This window comes from Platalea leucorodia (genome assembly GCF_965183815.1).
Source record: "Platalea leucorodia genome assembly, chromosome: 1".
Lineage (NCBI taxonomy): Eukaryota > Metazoa > Chordata > Aves > Pelecaniformes > Threskiornithidae > Platalea > Platalea leucorodia.
Genome location: NC_138823.1, coordinates 151809037 through 151827023, shown reverse-complemented (window position 1 = coordinate 151827023; position 17987 = coordinate 151809037). Strand labels below are relative to the sequence as shown.

The following is a 17987-nucleotide window of genomic DNA, read 5'->3' as shown; positions in this document are numbered from 1 at the left end:
TCCTCTTCCAAACCTTTACTGTGCAGTCTCCTAATGCTCAGTTAAGCAAGGACAGCCAGGACAGCCCTCCTACCATCTGCTCCCCCACGCTTTGCCTGAAGAACAACGGGATGGAGCAAAACACCACTTCCCCACTCTGCCGGGGCGTCACTCCTCCCTTGCAAGCAGCAGCGGCAGGTGGTGTGATGTGCCCACATGCAGTTGCTATGAAGCCTCTCTCCTCCTCCTCAGCAAGGATTGATCAGCAGAACAATCCTAATGAGTGGAGACAACAGCATCATACCCTGCCGTCATGAAACACCCTGAGCCCTGCAAACCTGTCTGTGAAGGCAGCAATGAGGTGGGCAACATCACTCACTTCTGTGGTGTTTGGAGGGTGATTAGTTCTACATCAGTGGTCTGAGCATGAGTGTGGTGTAGATAATTCCTCATCTGAGGAGCCTGAGTCATGCTCCAAATTGCCATGGAGCTGGTCAAGGTCCGTGAAGGTAGTGGGGACACACACTGCCTCTCCTGGCTTTCTCCTGCCCTGTGCTGCACTGGGAAGGCAGCGTCAGGAGATGGCTGCTGGAAGCCTGCAATGCCCGAAGAGCAGTGTCTTCATGCTGGACCTTGCTGGGTGGTTGTCCCCTCTTCGGGCCCAAATGGATCCCAGGTCTCTGCAGTGTGCAGTTCTGTCCCAGCCTGAGAACCAGGAACCTATTTCCTGCTATGGTCCAGAAACCAGACAGCGAGATCAAAATCCCTGGTGGCGTTCACTACGGCCCACCCATAACAGGCCAAAACATCCCAAAGTGGGCCATCACAAAAATATTCTCTTCAGTTTTAAAACAGCTCACATTTGCATGGCAGCCCCGTGCCTCGGATGCTTCCCCAGGGCAGGGGAGTGGGTCTGGAGGGGGACTGTCACCCTGGAGCTCAGCAACTGAAACACAGGTGCTGCAGCACTGAAGCTGCAGCCAGCTTCCCTAGATCTGGCCCAGAGAGCTCGCTCCTCCCTTCCTGTACCAGCAGGACAGCGGCAGCATCATGCTCTGCACCAGAGGTACTCTGCACACCCAGGGATGGCAAGAAAGGGACGGCTGATACAAAGGTTGTCCCTTGTTCATAGCTGCTAGTGCCTTGTAAGAGTTCCCAATAGGCTCACTGGTAATCAGAGTTTGCTGTAATGATAATGGTAAGAAAAGATTTCTATTTTTGTGAAAGTGTGACAAAGCCATTTCCAGGGCTGCACTTCCTATTTTATGGGGAAAAGCCACTTTTTAAAACCAGGATATAATATTTAACTACACTGTAGATTGGCAGGTTTCACCCCTTGCATTTTGGGATGTTAGAAAGAGTCATTTAACTGTCAGAGAGCATTATTTTGTATTCAGCCTACACCAGCAGTTACGGATACCTCTGCCATGTCCGAGACATGGGGCAGACGCGTGAGCCCCCGCAGGTGCACCTGGAGAGGCGGGAGGCAGGAGGCAGCAGCCCTCCCACGCCGCTGTGCACCCATGCAGGCTCTGCCTTACAGGGCCTGGGAGCAGCAGCGCCGCAGTCGCTTCCAGCCTTGCACAGCCATATCTTCTTCACACCAGTTCTTCTCCACGCTGTAAACTCTACTCCAAGGCCAAGCATCACTGTCCTTGACACTCCTGCACACTCTCTTCCCTGGCTTCAAAACCTTTTCCCCTTTCATTCTTTTTCAGTATCTTTTCTGACTTTATTGTCATCAAGTTTACTTCACCCAAAACACACCGTGAAGGATCCTTCTTATTACCTTTAAACCTGTGTCTTCTCCTTCCTTCTCCAGAAGGGATAGTTCCACCTGGGGACCTTCACCGCGGCTGGGACTTGCTGCTGTAGGACTGCTTTACATCTCTTCCTGCCCGTTATCCTAGCTGGCAGCCGGGAGCCATTCCTGCTCCAGGCAAGCAGGCTCACAAGGGGAAGAGATATGAAGGGAAAGAGCAGACGAGCCCAGCAGTCAGGAGACACGTGCCTTTGCCACGTGTTAGCAAAGGTCTTCGTAAGAGGACAAGCTCCCAAGGCGACAGCGTTTTTCTCTGCTTTCAGTTTCAAGCCAATTCAGCAGGAGGAAGGGGCTTTTCCTCATAAACCATCGTCACACTTGGCCTGGCTTCCAGTCCTGCTCTAGCCCCTTTCCTTTGTTCATCTGCAGCACTCAAATAGCCACAGAACAATGGCCGAGCCGCGGTGTGTACACACGGCTCTTCCTGCCCAGCCTGCCCCAGCCCCAGCGCGCACGTACGCTGTGTTAAGCAAGCCACAGTTGTACAAGCACATCTCACGGAGTGACGACAAGAGCTTCCACTGGCTTTCAGCTGTTTTAAAAAGAAACGAACAGGCACCTTCTCATGTTTACTCCATGAGAGCAGCCTTAAAAAACCAAGTAAGTCGTCAGTGCATGTAGGAACACCCACCAAGAGCTGCACATGGCTGAATCTATAGCAAAAAACCAGGGTGTGTATGTGGCAGAAGAAGCTGGGTTCAGTTTTTTAAAACTGAAGAAGAACTTTTGCCCCCTTTTTTTTATTGTACTTGGACTGAGCTTTTCTAAGCCTATCAGAAAGGCCTGTTTGATACAGACCACATTAGTAAATGAAATTTTCCCACTCTTGGCCTCTTCCCATCACCCCAGTATTCTCAAAGGCCTCGCTCTAGCAGAAGGTGAATGGATGTGCCACTGCTTCGTGTGGACTTGCAGTGCATGGAAATGGTCACTAGTATGGGAGCAGGAAAGGATCACAGGAAGATGGTGTCAAGGGTTAGGGTCATGCTTAGTTATCTGTCAGGACAAAAAGGAAGAGAAAGCAAAGCCATGGCATGATGCTGAAACTTACCCCCCTTCTGAAGTATGAAAAGTGGACAAACCCTGAAGGTCATGGTGGTAACCAGGACCCGCTTGCTTCCCGTGGCTCCCATGGCTGCTTTCAGTGCTGCTCGAGTTGGTTTTCATGAGAGGTTTCTTGTTGTACGCCCCGGCTCTCGACTCTGCCTCAAACCCATTCAGCGTTCTCTGAGCAGATCTGTTCCCCGTGATTTCATGCCGGTATCCATCATATCTGTTCTCATATGAAACAGTAGGATTTTTTGACAATTTGTATCCATGAGAAATCAGGAGGTCCTCGACACTGAACATATTGTGCTGGTTTCACTCACAGCTGTGCCATCAGAAAGCTCTTTCCAGCAGGACCCATCACTGGAAAACAAAACCAGAAACAAACAGAAGGCTGCTTTAAACAAGGAAGGATATCTTTGATCAGCTGGTAGGCTGCTGAAACTAAGAGTCTCATCCCCTGGCCTCAGTCTTCCACCCTTATAATAAAACAGATGAAGCAAAGTGCATGCAGATGCTGATGAATCATGTGCTGACCTTCCCTAGACAATGCACCTCCATGCAGATGCCGTGCTGCTGCTGACTCAGTCCGTTTCACTTAAGAATTCACTGGCGATTGCAGCTTTCAGATTTCACTAAGTGATCTCAAAAAATCTTTGCACCGGAGGTAAGCTCACAATTTGAGTCAGGCATTTCCTTAAAAAGCAACTTTTCCCCAGTCATGGAGAGGTGTGCTCTGTATTACATTTTAAGTTGCTGCAGGAGGAGGGGGTGGATTACAGAGCAATATGCCTCTCCCTACAGCTCTGCATATTCCAATTAAGAAAAAAATGTTCACATGAACAAGGACAAAATATGCATGAGAACAAAAATGAATTATGCAACCACATGAGAAACCCAGGTAATACCATGCAATACCCCAGTTGAGCAGTCCATTTTACAGATTACTTTCTTTTTGGCCTGCGTTGGCCTGTTGGAAATCAGTAATCCTCAACTAGAATAATACAAAACCTAAGATTTCAAGTGTAGTCTATTTTTGCAGCACACTTCCGCTGCATAAAATGACTGGAAGCAACCTGAGATGCCCATGTCTATTGTGTCTCAATGATTTCCAAGACACGGGACAGTCAAGATTTTCCTTCCCAGTGACAGCCCTCAATTCTGCACTGACTACAGCAAAGATTCAGCAAACTGAATTAGTTGGCCGGAAACAATCTCTATTGTCTATACCACTCTCACAGCTTGTTATGGCAATTACAGAATACTCATTCTTCCAGAGTTTTAAAACGAGTAGAAGGTAATGATCTATGCTGTAGGTTGTGCACAACAACGGACCCATTCTGGTACGTTCCTCCTTGCTTGAACTGTGTTACCAGAAGAAAGAAAGAAAGAAAGAAAAAAAAAGCTGCATAAAGAATAAGTGAAACACACAGAAATAGATTTGTTATGTAAAGCATAAAACACTCGCGATTATTTTCCCTGCATGAAGAGTTCATTTAACATGCCTGGTGAGTAGTGAGTGTCCTTAGCAGTAGCAGGTCTACCTGAGGGACAGGAGCCCAGCATTGGCAGCTGCTCCAAAGGAGATTGTCTCTGCAAAGATCATGAAAAGCAAGTGCATTTCTTTCAAGGGCTCTAATGCTCTCCTTGGGCAAGAAGAAAGGGAGAACTTTGCTCACTGCTATTTACAATAATTTACTTTAGATGAAGCAGCTACTGAGATGGCTGCTGCACATTTATTAGTAGTAAATCTCTCAGGCTACATATACGCAGGAGTTGATGGGTTGGCTTAGAATATAAACCAGTTTCTGTGGTGCAGCACTCCATACATTATGGCCGCTTTTTGCCTATCCAGCGCCCCATACATTTTCTGCTCCCGCCCTGTCTCCTGGATGCTCTGCAGACTGCGGAGCCGGTCCAGCCAGCTGCTCCGGGCCAGCCTGGTGCGTGGCTCCTTGGCACGCAGGGACCCTCCAGCTGCCTCTGCCTGCAGCGGCCACGGCGCTCGCCCCAGGACAGCCTGCAGTGTGGAAAAACACGCACAATTTTTATGCAGAGACACAATTTAACTGGTAACCTGGAACACTGCAAAAGTGGCTTTTCAGCCTGAGAGCCTGCTGAGCACTTAAACTGGTTTGTCTCTAGAGCCTAATGAATCTCTTCCCTTTTCACACATGTAACACTACACACCCTTTAAAAACAGAGAAATAAAGCTCTGTGCCGAAGATATTTTAGGAGTATCCCTTGCTGGAACAGGACTCCAAATTCTCAATAAGTGCTCTGAGTAAGTGAGCCAGCAGTAAGTACAAGCAGGCAGAAAGCAGGGAGGAGCGGGACCCTTCCCTCTTGGAAGGAAGGGAAGGGTTTGTGGATTATTTTTGAATGTTGACCTAAAAGGCTGATTTTCCATCCACCCGCCGCCCTGGACCATGCAAGGAGCCAGGTACGAGCAGAGCAAGGGGAACAGCTGGCTGCTAGAGCTGTTCAGCCTCTAACAAGAGAAAGATCCAATGTGACTACCATAAACAGCAGAAAGCCCATCTGAGCGCTCGCAGGTGCAAGGAAGAAATGTGCTTTTCCTGCTATTATTTTCAGGCTGGCTTGGAGCGCAGCTTAACCCTCTCTCTGCCGCCCACTGCAGCCATGGTGCCATCAGAGAGGCAAAGGTGAGTGGGCACGAAACCCGCAGCCTGTGGGGTTTACTCGGATCTTCCTTTTGGCACTGGTGGTGAGGAGCAACGGGGTGGAAATGAACCATGAGGAACTGGTGCAACGGCCTCCTCCTGCTCTGCAAACTTATCATGTGAGGAAGGGAAAATCCCACAGCGCTATGGGTGGTATGAAGGCCTGGCTGGGAGCTGGATGCTATCACTGTGCCCATCACAGCTCCGCAATAGGAAGAAACAAGGCGGAGAAGCCTGCACCCCTCTGCCTGCCACGGTGCCCTTGGCACCAAACCCCCAATGAGCTCTCCTCAGATGCACTGCATAGAGAAATGCTCCATGCCCATGGCACAAGCTCCCAAGAGCTGGTAGCAGTGGTGGCAGGTGGCCGCTAGCCGGTACGCTGTCAGGACACATGCCTCGAAGGGCTGCGCAGAAATTGCAGGAAGGTACTGTCCCCCTGCATCGGACCTGGCCGGGGCAGGGGAGCTGGAGGCCCTGCCGGAGCAAAGCCTGCAGGACATCAACCATGTCAGCACCCAACGTCTGCAAGGATGCTGCCCAGCTTTCCAAACCTGGCTGTGGTGCTGGGATGCTCTTCCCACCCTCCCTTAGATAAATAAATCTAAAAAATAAAATCAAAGGAATTGGATTGGCAGGAGTAACAAAACCATTGCTGCAGCACTGTCTTGTAAATAATCTGTCAGACTGGGCCAAAGAGTAAAGGCTGTGCAGAGCTTCTAATTTGAGGGAAGATCAACAACGTTGGAAAACAGTTTGTTTTTCCAGCTCTCATTTGTTTTGTTTGCCAATGACATCAGTGCTTTCTGATAGGGTTTGCTTCCTGAGGATGCCTGCTATCTTGCCAGCGTTTCCGACTTGTCCCCGTCAGCCGGTAAAACTCCACATTACACTGGAAACAGGGGCCAAGCTTTTCTCTGGAAACTTCCCAGCAGCACTCTGGGATGCAAAGAAACAAGCGCAGGCTGACTGGCGGAAATCGGCATCAGCCCCCGTGTATGCGGACACAATGGGGACCCGCAGCCTCGGCGAGCAGGACACAATGGGACCACCAGACGGAAACGTCATCAGAGCACCTCGCCTTGGGGTGGTCTGTCCCAGAGCGGGGATCTCATCACTGGCCCTGAGAAAAGCCCACGGCACTGCTGAAAGACACCCTGAAGAAATCTGGTGCTAGAGTTTCCTCTGAGGTGCTTTGGGGGAAACGCCCTGTTTTCTGTTGATGGTCTGCCTTTATCTGCAGGTTTTTTCAGTGGTAGGGGTTCCCAAGCCTTATTATTTTGGGTGGTACCACCACCACCTGTACGATGACCAGTACCAGTGATGATGAATGCCAACACTTGCAGCAGCGGCAGAAGCAGCTCTTACCTCCACGCGCTGAAATAGCTTGCATGGCACTGAATCCTCTCTGCATGGCATTTAGAGCATCCCATTGGTATGCTCCTGTGGTTAGCCCTGGCTAGGAAGGTGGCAACCCTTTAACTGTTTGAATACAACCCCTGAGACTCCTTGTGCATCATTTGCCCTGCCCACCTCCGCAGAACTATTTATAACATTTTTGTAAGTGATTCTGTACAACTTTACAGAAAAGAAAACATCAAAGGAACATGATTCATATTGCGAAATGAAGCATACAAACATCATGAATTGCCAAAACCAAGGCACCCTGCATGGACACACGCGTTGCCGCAGTCTGTAATCACATGACTTCAGGCTACTGAAGTCTGCAGGACTCCTGCCTTGTTTGATACGTGAGCTAGGCGATGCTGGTCTTCCTAGGCTTTATCTACAGCAGCTATCCAAACACTGTTCTGAAGACAGAGTTACTAACAGGCATCTGAATTACAAAGCGTATTATCCAGATGGGTCACACATTAAACTAGCTTATCTTCACTCACGTCTAGGTGACATTATTCCCATTTCATATCAGATGTGTGCCAGACAGAAGTATTTACGTGGATAGACTAAAGTGAAAACAACCCTCTCCATTCTAGGCACCCAGTCTGAAGTTTCTACAATCTGATTTTTCAAAGCACTTAGCCTTAAAACGGAAGTAGGTACGCTCAAAGCAATGGCTGCAAGAACCTAGTGCCTCTGCACATCAAGCCAAGAGCAGCAAGTCAGGTGCCCACCCAATGAAGACACAGGAATGGCCAAAAAAATTAGTTGCAGTAATTTGTCTGCCTTGCTCTCCTCTGTCCCTCTGCCCATCTAATCCAGCACTAATGCTTTTGTCAAGGCAGCCCCCACCTCCCTCCCACCCCTGTCAGCTCCTCACCACCATGCACACCAGTGCCTTCATTTCCCACTTCCCAGCCCTCTGGCTGGTCAGAGCCACCTGTCCTTCCCACTGCCCCCCAGCATCCCTCCCCTGCCTTCCCATCTTCTGGTCCCACCGCTCTTCCTGCACAGCCCACCGCCGTGCTAACCAGCCCACCCTGCCCTCCTGCAGCCCTTACAGCTTCTCCCCACCAGTCCTCTGGTTGCATCACTCACCCCAATTTTCCTCCTTCCCCTCCTGATAACCAGCCTCTGTCCCATCTATGTTTACAGCAGAAGCACCTCTTGCCTGCTCTCTGTTCCCAGGTCCGAGACCCCGTCTCACCTGTACCTGGAAAAAGCAGGAGCCGTCATTACGAGGCCAATCCAGCTCCACCGCTGCAGCCCTGGGCAGGGGCACTGCGCTGGGGCTATGCAGACAACCTCTGCTCAAACATCTGTTGGAGCAGTTAGGGCACAAGCACCGTCCCTGCGCAGGGCTGGGTCACGAGTGGGCTGCTCAGCACCAGAGGCTGTGAGATGCTGATGGATGGGAGGAAAAAATCTTTGGAAAACAGAGCGTCTAGTAACAGAGACGAGTCCAGCGAGAACATGCGCAGATGTCTCCAAGCCTTGTCACCATAGATCCTGTTCCTGAACATGATGGCACCGCAGCTCTCAATCAAACAGCTGGAGGATTTCTTTTCTCTACCCTTTTTAATGTGGGCAAAACAACATTCCTTCTCTCCTCCCTCCTCCCTCCTAGTTTTCCTTGGAAATGGTTGAATTGGTTTAGCTGACAATATTAAAATAAATTTAGCCTGAGAGAGAGACATAACCTGAAAGTCTCAGATCAAGTGATAAAAGCCTGACAGACTACAGCAATGGAAAACGGGTTCTTGTAGTAGAAGTTTTAATACTAGATGGTACTACTCTCTCAGTCTAAATATAGCCCTGAGCTACATCCCAGGAGAATATGTAAGTCTTTGGCCATTGTCATCGCTCCTGTTTTCTCACTCTGGCTTTGCATGTGTGCATATGAGACAGATTATCAAAAATAAACACATTAAATGAGGCTTTTACCTTGACCATTTAATCTTTTTTTGGGATAATAAAGTCAGATGGGACTGTAAACGGCAGGCTGCTGTGCTGCTGTGCGTGCAGCCGCCCCGGCGCACCGTGCCCCTGCCCTCCACTGCAGAAACAACCACCACCACATTCACTGGCTTGCAGACACACGCTCCATCGGGAAAGATAAAATTCATGTGCTTGAAGAGCCTTTAACAACAACGCTCGCTGTGATCAAATATTAGATATTTAATGCAAAGATAGTCTAGAACAAGGGAAAAAGAGACTAGAGAATATTAATGTAAGTTGGATGTGTTCAACTCGTCAGGGCTTAATTAAGCGTAGGCTAGGAGCAAGGAAGGAGTAGAGAGCTAGCCAGGGCAGCCTCCGAGCCAAGAGTAAATACCTCCTAGAAATTCTCAAAGGATAGGTGAAGGGCAAACATATTATCTAACTTCAAACAAAAGGGGGAAGGAGACAGATCTGAGTTATCATAGACCAAACAGCTTGGCTTTGATATTGACTCAGACAAATTATTATTCAACCGACTTGTAAATACTTATAACAGGTGTCAATTTATCGCAGAGCAGGAGGGAGTATGTGATCCAGGAGGAGCAGCGGTGTTTCCAGCTCCCTGCCTTCCGCCCTGCACTGCAGCTGTATCCACTCCCACATGATAAAGTCATGAGAAAACAGAAAACACAGACTTGTCAAGAACAAATTAAGTCTAATCAATTTAATTTTCTTCTTTGACGGAGTTGGGAGCATAGTGACTAGGGAGGAAGAAACAGTAGAAGTCACACATTGGAACGAGGAAAGCTTTTGATGGATGCCTGTGATAGTCTTATATGCAAACCAGGTGAATACCATTTAGGTACAATTTACTGTAGATGGGTATACAAATGTTTCGAATCTGTACTCAAGGAATTGTTAATAAATTCAGTGTCAACCTGAAAAGACACATAAGGGCTGTGCCTGGGGTCTTGCTCTATGCGGTATTTCCATTAATGACTTGTAAATTAGAATAAAGATTACAATTACAAATCTGTAGGGAGTGCTGCAAGCATTTTCAGGGATTACAATTAGAATAAAATCTTCATAAATTAGAGACCCAGTCTGAAGTGAATGACTGAGATTCAATACAGGCAGGTGTAAAGCACCATGTTGAAGAAGACGGATGCAATGCAAAAGTGCAAAATGGAGTGGTATGGCAAAAGAGTCTCGGGGGCCAGAGACACAACAAGAGAAGACATCAAGAGAAGCACAGAGCTTGGTACACACAGGCGAATACGCTTGGAGATATACAAAGGGGAGCATCACACCTCAGGCTTTTTCCTCCCCTCAGTCCTATATCCAGTTTTGGGCCCTACCTCAAGCGAGATGCTGCTCCCTGCCACTTGCTCACAAGAATTAAAAGTTTAGGAAGTGTGACCCCTTGAGAAGAGGGTACAAGAAGCAGGCTTGTTTAGTTGAAAGAAAAAGGAGGAGGAATGAGGGTGAGAGAATGAGGGATGATAAGTTTCAAATATGTCAGGCTGCTAAAAGGTAGTGATAATCCTGTCCTGCTCCCTGCGGATGTGGAAAACTGAAGGGACTGGCTTAGCATGTAGCAAGGAAGATTTAGGTTAGATATTAGGGGGAACTGTCTAGCCATGATGATAGTTAACCTCTGGTTATGCTGGGAGGCTGTGAATCTCCATCAACAGAGGTTTTCAAGAACAGGCTAAATGAAGATCTATCAGGAACAGTGCAGATGAAGCAGATCCTGCCTCAGAACCAAGGGATTTGGGATGGAAACTAAGTATTTTTACACTCCTTGTCTCCCTTCCACTCAAAAAAAAAGGTATTGCTTTGTTGGCATGCCCCACACCTGGAGTCTCCAGACTTCAAATATTGAATATTTCTCACCTTGATTCATCAGTTATAGTTTGTTGTCCTCCGTTCTCTCCTATGGAGCTGGCTCCCTGGCTTTGTATGCTCACATGAACCTCCATGTACCTCCATGGTGAGCCACATACAGCTGAGGAGGATCAGTGCATTGGTTTTTGGGAGTTGAAGTCCTCTGGGGATATACAAAGAAATGGGGTCGAAGCATAACTCCCCAAGGTACACAAGACTCTCCTCATACACAAGACTGTTTACCAGTCTGATCTTCTCTCCAACAAAATCAAAACCCTTCTGTACAAGACTCCCAGGCTTATAAATAGCCACCTTTCTTGAATTCCAATGTGGCTTTTCCCCCAATACTACTGTTCAAAGTAAAATGAACACTTTATCACAAAATGCTACCAATGACCGACCTTGCCACCCCCCTGTCCTGACATCCTCTGCTCTGCAGGGAAGAGTGAGGGGGTGCCAAGGGCAAGCAGGCCTGGCAAGGTGGCAAGCACCACTTAATAGGAAGAGAAACTTTCCCCCTCCTCCAGGGATGGGAGGGATAGGGATACTGAGACACAAGAGACATGCTCACGTTGAAGGATCCTGCACAGACAAGAGGCAGTAGATAACCTGAGTGGAGGCAGAAGAACAGAGTCCTGACCAGAGGACTTGTATCAGATCATGGAGACACACCAGACAAAGCTTCAAAAAAGTTCCCACTGCAGCCAACACCAAGGGCTTCAAAGCCGCTAGTGCTAAATGCGCAATCATTTCTGCTGACTACATGGGAAGAAGATGTGCCAAAGTCATTGATGGAAGATAAGCCAACTCTGTGTTGGCTCCGCACGTCTTCCCAGGCTTGCATGTCTCTCCCATTCATCTCTCAGAAATTAAAAAGAAATCTGTGAATTTTTGTGTTTAACCCTCATTACCTGCGGGCAGGAGGGTTCACATTTTTTCTCTAACACAGAGATTCACAGACACTGAAAATTACAGCTCACATCGCCTTTGCATTCTTTGAGCAAAAAGTCCTCACTGAAATCACTGAGGAGCTGTGCCATAGAATAAATTAATGATACGATGTGCCTCCAATAAAATTAGGAAGTGGGGAGGAGAAGAGGAGTGAGTCTTGAAGAGTTTATTTAACTCTCAGAAGGTAGTTATTCCTGTCTTGTATCTCACCGGTACAGACGCATCAGCAAACCCACTGTGGCATGAGAGAGAGTACAGAGCATCTCCTGGGGGAGACCTTAACAAGTGACAGCTGCTCTCCAGGGGTCGCCAGCCCTGTTTGTTAGGAGGTTTCAGGTCATATTTCAAAGTTTGCCTTCTCAGATTTGCCAAGAAAAAATGGTAGAGAGCTAGATTATTTTTTTTTTAAGTCATGTGGGTGTTTGAATACTGGGTTCATACAATGATGAAATATGTGTCTGACCGTGCATGGATGGGATCTGAAATAAGGTTGATTTTTAAATTTGCCGTGGACCAATCCAGCCCCGACTGAGCACTGATTTGCTGAGGCCCATAAGCATCCAAATAGAAGTAAATACATAAAGGGAGAGAGGAAATGTCCAAGCATGCACAGATACCGCTGCTCGTATTAGCCGGTTTTCAAAATGTCAACAGCTCGCTTCCACCGATGACAGAGCAGCACATTACTCCACTGAAATCGGTCCAGATTTTTTTCAGAGAAGGAGCAATTGTTAAAGAGCACTCACTGCTACTCTGTGCTCCAGATATAACCAGTCCTTCAACCAACTGGCAGCGTATGGTGTATTTCCTCAAATGACAGCTTTTGTTTGTCACAACAGGAGAACAAAATAGTACATTTATTAAACAAAACGTAATTAGCCAAATCTATCCCTCCCAAAAAGGAACTGCAGAAGAGGATATTTTTTAGGACTCAGACAAATGTTTCCATGCTTTTGTACAGAGCAATACACTCTGGTGGAACAAAGCACATGGAATCACATTTGTTGCTCACATCTTAAAATCAAGATATTAAGGGTTAATCATCCCACCTAAAATACCTATGGCGAAGTGCTAATAAGCTACTCCCACGCTAAGACTGCATGGATCATTATTATTGTTTGCAAGTTTTTTGACAGAAAAGCTCTCCATCTGTACAAACCAAAAAAAAAAAAAAGGATCTCAATAATAACTGTATTAAATTTTTCGAAGTAAAAATTTTTAATAAGGGATCCATCACATAGTTGAACTTCTTTGAGGTGACAGTGACATGACTTATAGAGCCTGGGCTCTGTGATCAAAAGGATTAAACACATTAGCATCCTACTAATCACAGCAGGACGGGCCAGCCCATCAGGCCAGGACTCACGGAGGAGAGATCCGTAAACAAACACTTTCTCCCGCTCACAAACGTGGCTGGGAGCAGAGGCGCTCCAAGGTTGATGTGGCCTTCTCCTCTTTCAAAGAGATAAGGATTGTGTCTGCTGGAGTAAATAAATTCTCAGCATAGTCTTACACATCTGTTTGTTTACTCATTTTCAGACATTGCCATCCTCTCCTGTGTTGTTATCCCTTTTATATTACCCTTGTATGTTCAATCAAATGCCCTCTCTTCTGGATTGACCCTCTGCTTCTTCCTGTATTATAGATGCCTTTGATCTTTCTTTCTTGCATCTGTGTGTCCTGCCTTGAAGTCTCAGCAGGATTTCCCCCCGACCCCTTACGCTACCAGAAAATAAATGCCAAAGTGGCATTTGTATGCATTAGCGTAGAAAAAAATAAGACAGACACTAGAGAAGCCTACACGCAAGCGCCGTTATGCTGCTGAGGCACTGCGTGTGCTGGGCAGGGCTGCCTACTGGTGAAGTAAACCCAGGCTGGTGAAAAGTGGCCCAGCTCCTGAGCACGGATGAGCCCCCTGGACCAACAAGGCGAGCAGCCATCATCATGACAGGGGAAGAGGGACCAACCTAAAATTTCAGAAAGAGCTGTTAATTTTTCCCTCTTTGTCACGCACTTGGTGATTTGCAGGGTGCTCTCAGCCCTTTCAACAAGCAGAACTCAGCCTTTAACTTTTTTTTTTTTTTCCTACTAGCTCAGATTTCAAAACCCCTTCCCTTGCCCCACCATTTGAAATGGTCCAAGTTAGGGCCAACAAATTCTATTAATATCCTAACTGTAACACACTTGGGGGACAAAGAGGCTGCTGCTGATTTTTGTTCTCTGCAGGCTCTGCCAATACCAGAAGAACTGAGGGTTATGTCTAGGTAGATGTGAAAAGATGCCACCAGTTCACACAGGGACCTTAATGGTCGCATCAAGACTGCTGAAAGGCTGACCAACCCCTTCCTTCATAGCTGGAACTGGTGAGTAAGCTTCCCCAGAAAGCCTGAGTCCACTGGCTCTTGAAACAAAGCACAATAACAAGGTTGCAGAAAGTGAGATAACCCTTTCCACTCAAGAAGTGGAAAACAACATCTGTTAAAAACCAAACAAACCGGTGTAATGGCTTCAGCAAGAGACCCAAAGGATTTTAGAGATGCAGCTCGTGGCTTGGTCAACACATTGTGAAGAGCAAATTACAAGAGAACAATTGTTTCATACCAAGCTCTCCCACCCCTGAACTCCCTCAAGGTTAATTAGGATGGCCTCCAGCCAAATTAATTAGAAGAGAAGATTTGGGCAGGACTTTGCTATGCACTCGTAACTAGTTCCAAGGTGACCGAGAAGTTCAGAAATGCCTCACCTTCCAAATAAAGCCTGCTTGGCAAAAACCAAGCTCACATGTGCCATGTCATTTCTCTGACAATCAGGAGAAACACTTAAAAGTAATCTTTCCCTAACTAACGGCTAAGGCAGAAGAATTTTCTGCATCCTTCCCACCGAACAATATGCCCTTGTTTATTTTCTGTGTGCTTTTTAGGTCATAAGAGGCCAGTGAAATTATGCATCTAAAGAACAATATACTACTGTAATATGCCACTTGATACACACAGCCTGTCAGACTCTGAAAGATCTGTCTTTTCCAAGAGCTGGCAAATACATGTTGCAGCATGGAGAAATCCTGAACATCACCATAGGAAGGGAGGATGCAGAATTGGGCCCAGCCTTCGAAACAACAGACTAAATTGGTATTTTAGTTGGTATTGTAACATGCTCCAGTGGCACAGCTTAGGAGAGCATCCCGCCTTGAGGGGGACAGCCCTGCCCAGCTTCTCTACCCCGCAGCAGCAACCTGCCTTGACCTCCTCCGGACTCCTGCTGCCCTCAGCATCCTTGGCAAAGGGAATAGCTGGCAGGACCACACTTTTTTCCTCCGAGTGGTACCATGGTGAGTGGTAGAACTGCAAGAGCATAGTAGGGTAGGGCAGACCTAGCCTCTGTGATTACAAACTAAGCGCTGGCACAAATTGAGGCTCTCGCAGTGGCTGCATCTCTGAACTGCAGAGCCCTTCTCTGTCATTAATCCGATATTCTTTAGTTTGAAGCCGGAAGGTTGCTATTTTCCATCTGTCTGTTACCCACAAACAGCAACAGCGTTTCTGGCAGAATCAGAACTTTTAAAGTAACAAAGAGAAAATGCTTCAGCTCACGCAAAGAAGCGTAGCTGAATACTTTTCAGCAGGACACAATTCTCATTGCCACTAGCCAAGATTTAATGTCTTGCCTGCCTGGATCAGACTGACTACTCAGAACAGTTACATCGTATTTTCACTTAAAGACATGGGCTGGAGTAACTTAACATGTAGGATCCACGCCACAAAAAAGCCATTATTCTCAACTCTTGACAAAAAAGAAAGGAAAAAAAAAAAAATGCTTAATAGATGCAAGAGTCCTTTGGCACAGATCCAGTGGCAGACTAAGGCCATAATTTGTAATTCTGAGGCAATTATGACATGACATAACAGCACAGATCTCCTTCTGACATAACAGCTTTTCTTCATCTCCTTTGCAACAGTACATGCTTTAAAACAACCACCGAAAAGGAAATAACCCAAAAGATCTATTTGACTGCTGTGTACATATCGGAATAAGAATAAACGCCAAGAGGGGCGGCCGTTGATGTTTCAGCCCGATGCCACATCCCAGTCGGTGTCAATGGGAGCCGCTGCCCCGGCACCAGGCATAAAACAAAGGTGAGCGGCACCGACTGACTGCCCTGGGACCCCTGCTCCAGGCCAGCCCCCCAGGAGAGCCGGGCCCCATGCGGGGCTCGGGGTGCCGGCCCTCAAGAGACGGGGGCCATGGGGGAAAAGAGGAACGAGCAGGTGCAAGGCGGGAACCTGAGGGACGCGTCCCCCGCTGCCGCTCATCGAGCCCCCCCGCCCCCGGCCCCGGCGTTCCCCCTCCCGGCTCCTCCAGCTTCCCGCTGCTCCTTCCACGACTCTGCCGGGACTCACCTCTTCGTACAACCCTCCCGGGTCCCTCCGGTGGCGGCTGGGGCCGCCGCGTTCAGCGGCCGCGGCAGCCGTGAGGCGCCGAGCCCGCTGTGGGGCGGGGGGGGGCGGGACGGGGCGGGAGGGGGGGGGGCGGGCGGGGCGGTCCGCCCCGCCCGCCCCCCCCCTCCCGCCCCGTCCCGCCCCCCCCCGCCGCCGGCTCCTTCCCAACCCGGGATCCACCGATTTTCCTTTAATCCATCCCTGTAACACACGTTGCCTTGTGCACTGGGGAGCCGACGTCCTGCGCCGGCGGTGAAACGCGCTAGGAAGCTAAAAAAGCCGTGGAAGGTCTGGTTACCTTCAAGCACCCAAACCCACCCGTCACAGGCCTGCTCTGTGGACGCTTAGCTGTGCCGGGGACACGTCCAACAGCATCCTTCCAGAAAGATAACATCCAGGACCCCAGAGCCTGCCCCGGCAGCGGCAGCCCTGCCGGGAACACGCTCTTACGGGGTGCAGGTTGTTTTCTCCGCAAAGTTGAACCGGCACCTCCTGCCCCCTCCCTCTCAGCTGAGAAGACAGACACCAACTTTCTCAGAGGAAAAACTGCAGAAGGGAAAACCGGGATCCATCAAGGATGGAGAGGGACCAGAGAATCATAGAATTGTTAAGGTTGGAAAAGACCTTTAAGATCATCAAGTCCAACCGTTAACCTAGCACTGCCAAGCCCACCACTAAACCATGTCCCTAAGCACCACGTCTACCCATCTTTTAAATACCTCCAGGGATGGAGACTCAACCACTTCCCTGGGCAGCCTGTTCCAATGCCTGACTTCACCCTTTCGGTGAAGAAGTTTTTCCTAATATCCAACCTAAACCTCCCCTGGCGCAGCTTGAGGCCGTTTCCTCTCGTCCTATCGCTTGTTACTAGGGAGAAGAGACCAACCCCCACCTCGCTACAGCCTCCTTTCAGGTAGTTGTAGAGAGCAATAAGGTCTCCCCTCAGCCTCCTCTTCTCCAGGCTAAACAACCCCAGCTCCCTCAGCCGCTCCTCATAACACTTGTGCTCCAGACCCTTCCCCAGCCTCATTGCCCTTCTCTGGACACGCTCCAGCACCTCCATGTCCTTCTTGCAGTGAGGGGCCCAAAACTGAACACAGCACTCGAGGTGCAGCCTCACCAGTGCCGAGTACAGGGGCACTAGACCCTTTCAAAGCTCACTGTGCCTGCCGGCACGTGGCTGCACACCCAAAGGGCTTGTCCTTGCCGTGGTTTTCACCGGGACATCAGCAAGCGTTTTTGAAGCATTGCTGGTTGCCTGCTTCCCCATCTCTCCCCTCCCTGTCATTTATTCAGCCTCTAGAAACAGGTGAATAATTTGCAAATCTGTTTTGTTTTCATGACACTTTCGAAAGAGTATGTTTGTGAATCATTTACTTCAGCAATTGCTTGGGCCCATCAACAACTCACCATGTCTTAATTGACTTTTACCCTAGGCTATCAAAGCGCTTTACACATGTTCATAAATTGAGTCCTATTCAATACGTGCTCTAGTTAATACCAAGAAAACAAGGGCAGTGAAGTTACGCGATGAGTCCAAGGTCACAGGAGAAGTCTGCAGGAGAGCCCAGAACCGAGTGCAGGTTTCCCAGTGCCCCGGTTTCGTAGGGTGCTGGGAGTAATCGTCATTGACCTGCTTTTCTATGGACATCTCCTTTTGTCTCCCAGCAGCGAGGCTCTGAGCTTGCAGCCGCTGACACATGAAGCATCCACCAAGGGCAATGCCACCGGCGGCAGGGGGACCTCCAGCAGGACCCTGCACAGGCGCCTTACACCCTGTCCCTGCAGGGTACCCACGGAGTTCTCCATGGCTTTGCTGATTGGGAACCCCCCGTATTTTCC

At 48.5% G+C, this 17987-nt stretch overlaps 1 protein-coding gene across 2 annotated transcripts in view; it reads right to left on the bottom strand.

Annotated features, from left to right (window-relative positions):
• JCAD (junctional cadherin 5 associated) overlaps positions 1-16187 on the bottom strand; it is a gene marked incomplete at its 3' end in the record, with an annotated part of 29261 nt that extends 13074 nt beyond the window's left edge. For both annotated transcript variants that reach the window (XM_082325371.1, XM_082325370.1), the window contains exons 1-2: positions 16107-16187; positions 2853-3211 (exon numbers count right to left, since the gene is read on the bottom strand). In XM_082325371.1, the coding sequence (XP_082181497.1) occupies positions 2853-3151 (299 nt within the window). In that variant the 5' untranslated portion in view covers positions 3152-3211; positions 16107-16187. The remainder of the gene's footprint in view (positions 1-2852; positions 3212-16106) is intronic.
• Positions 16188-17987: the final 1800 nt, after the last annotated feature.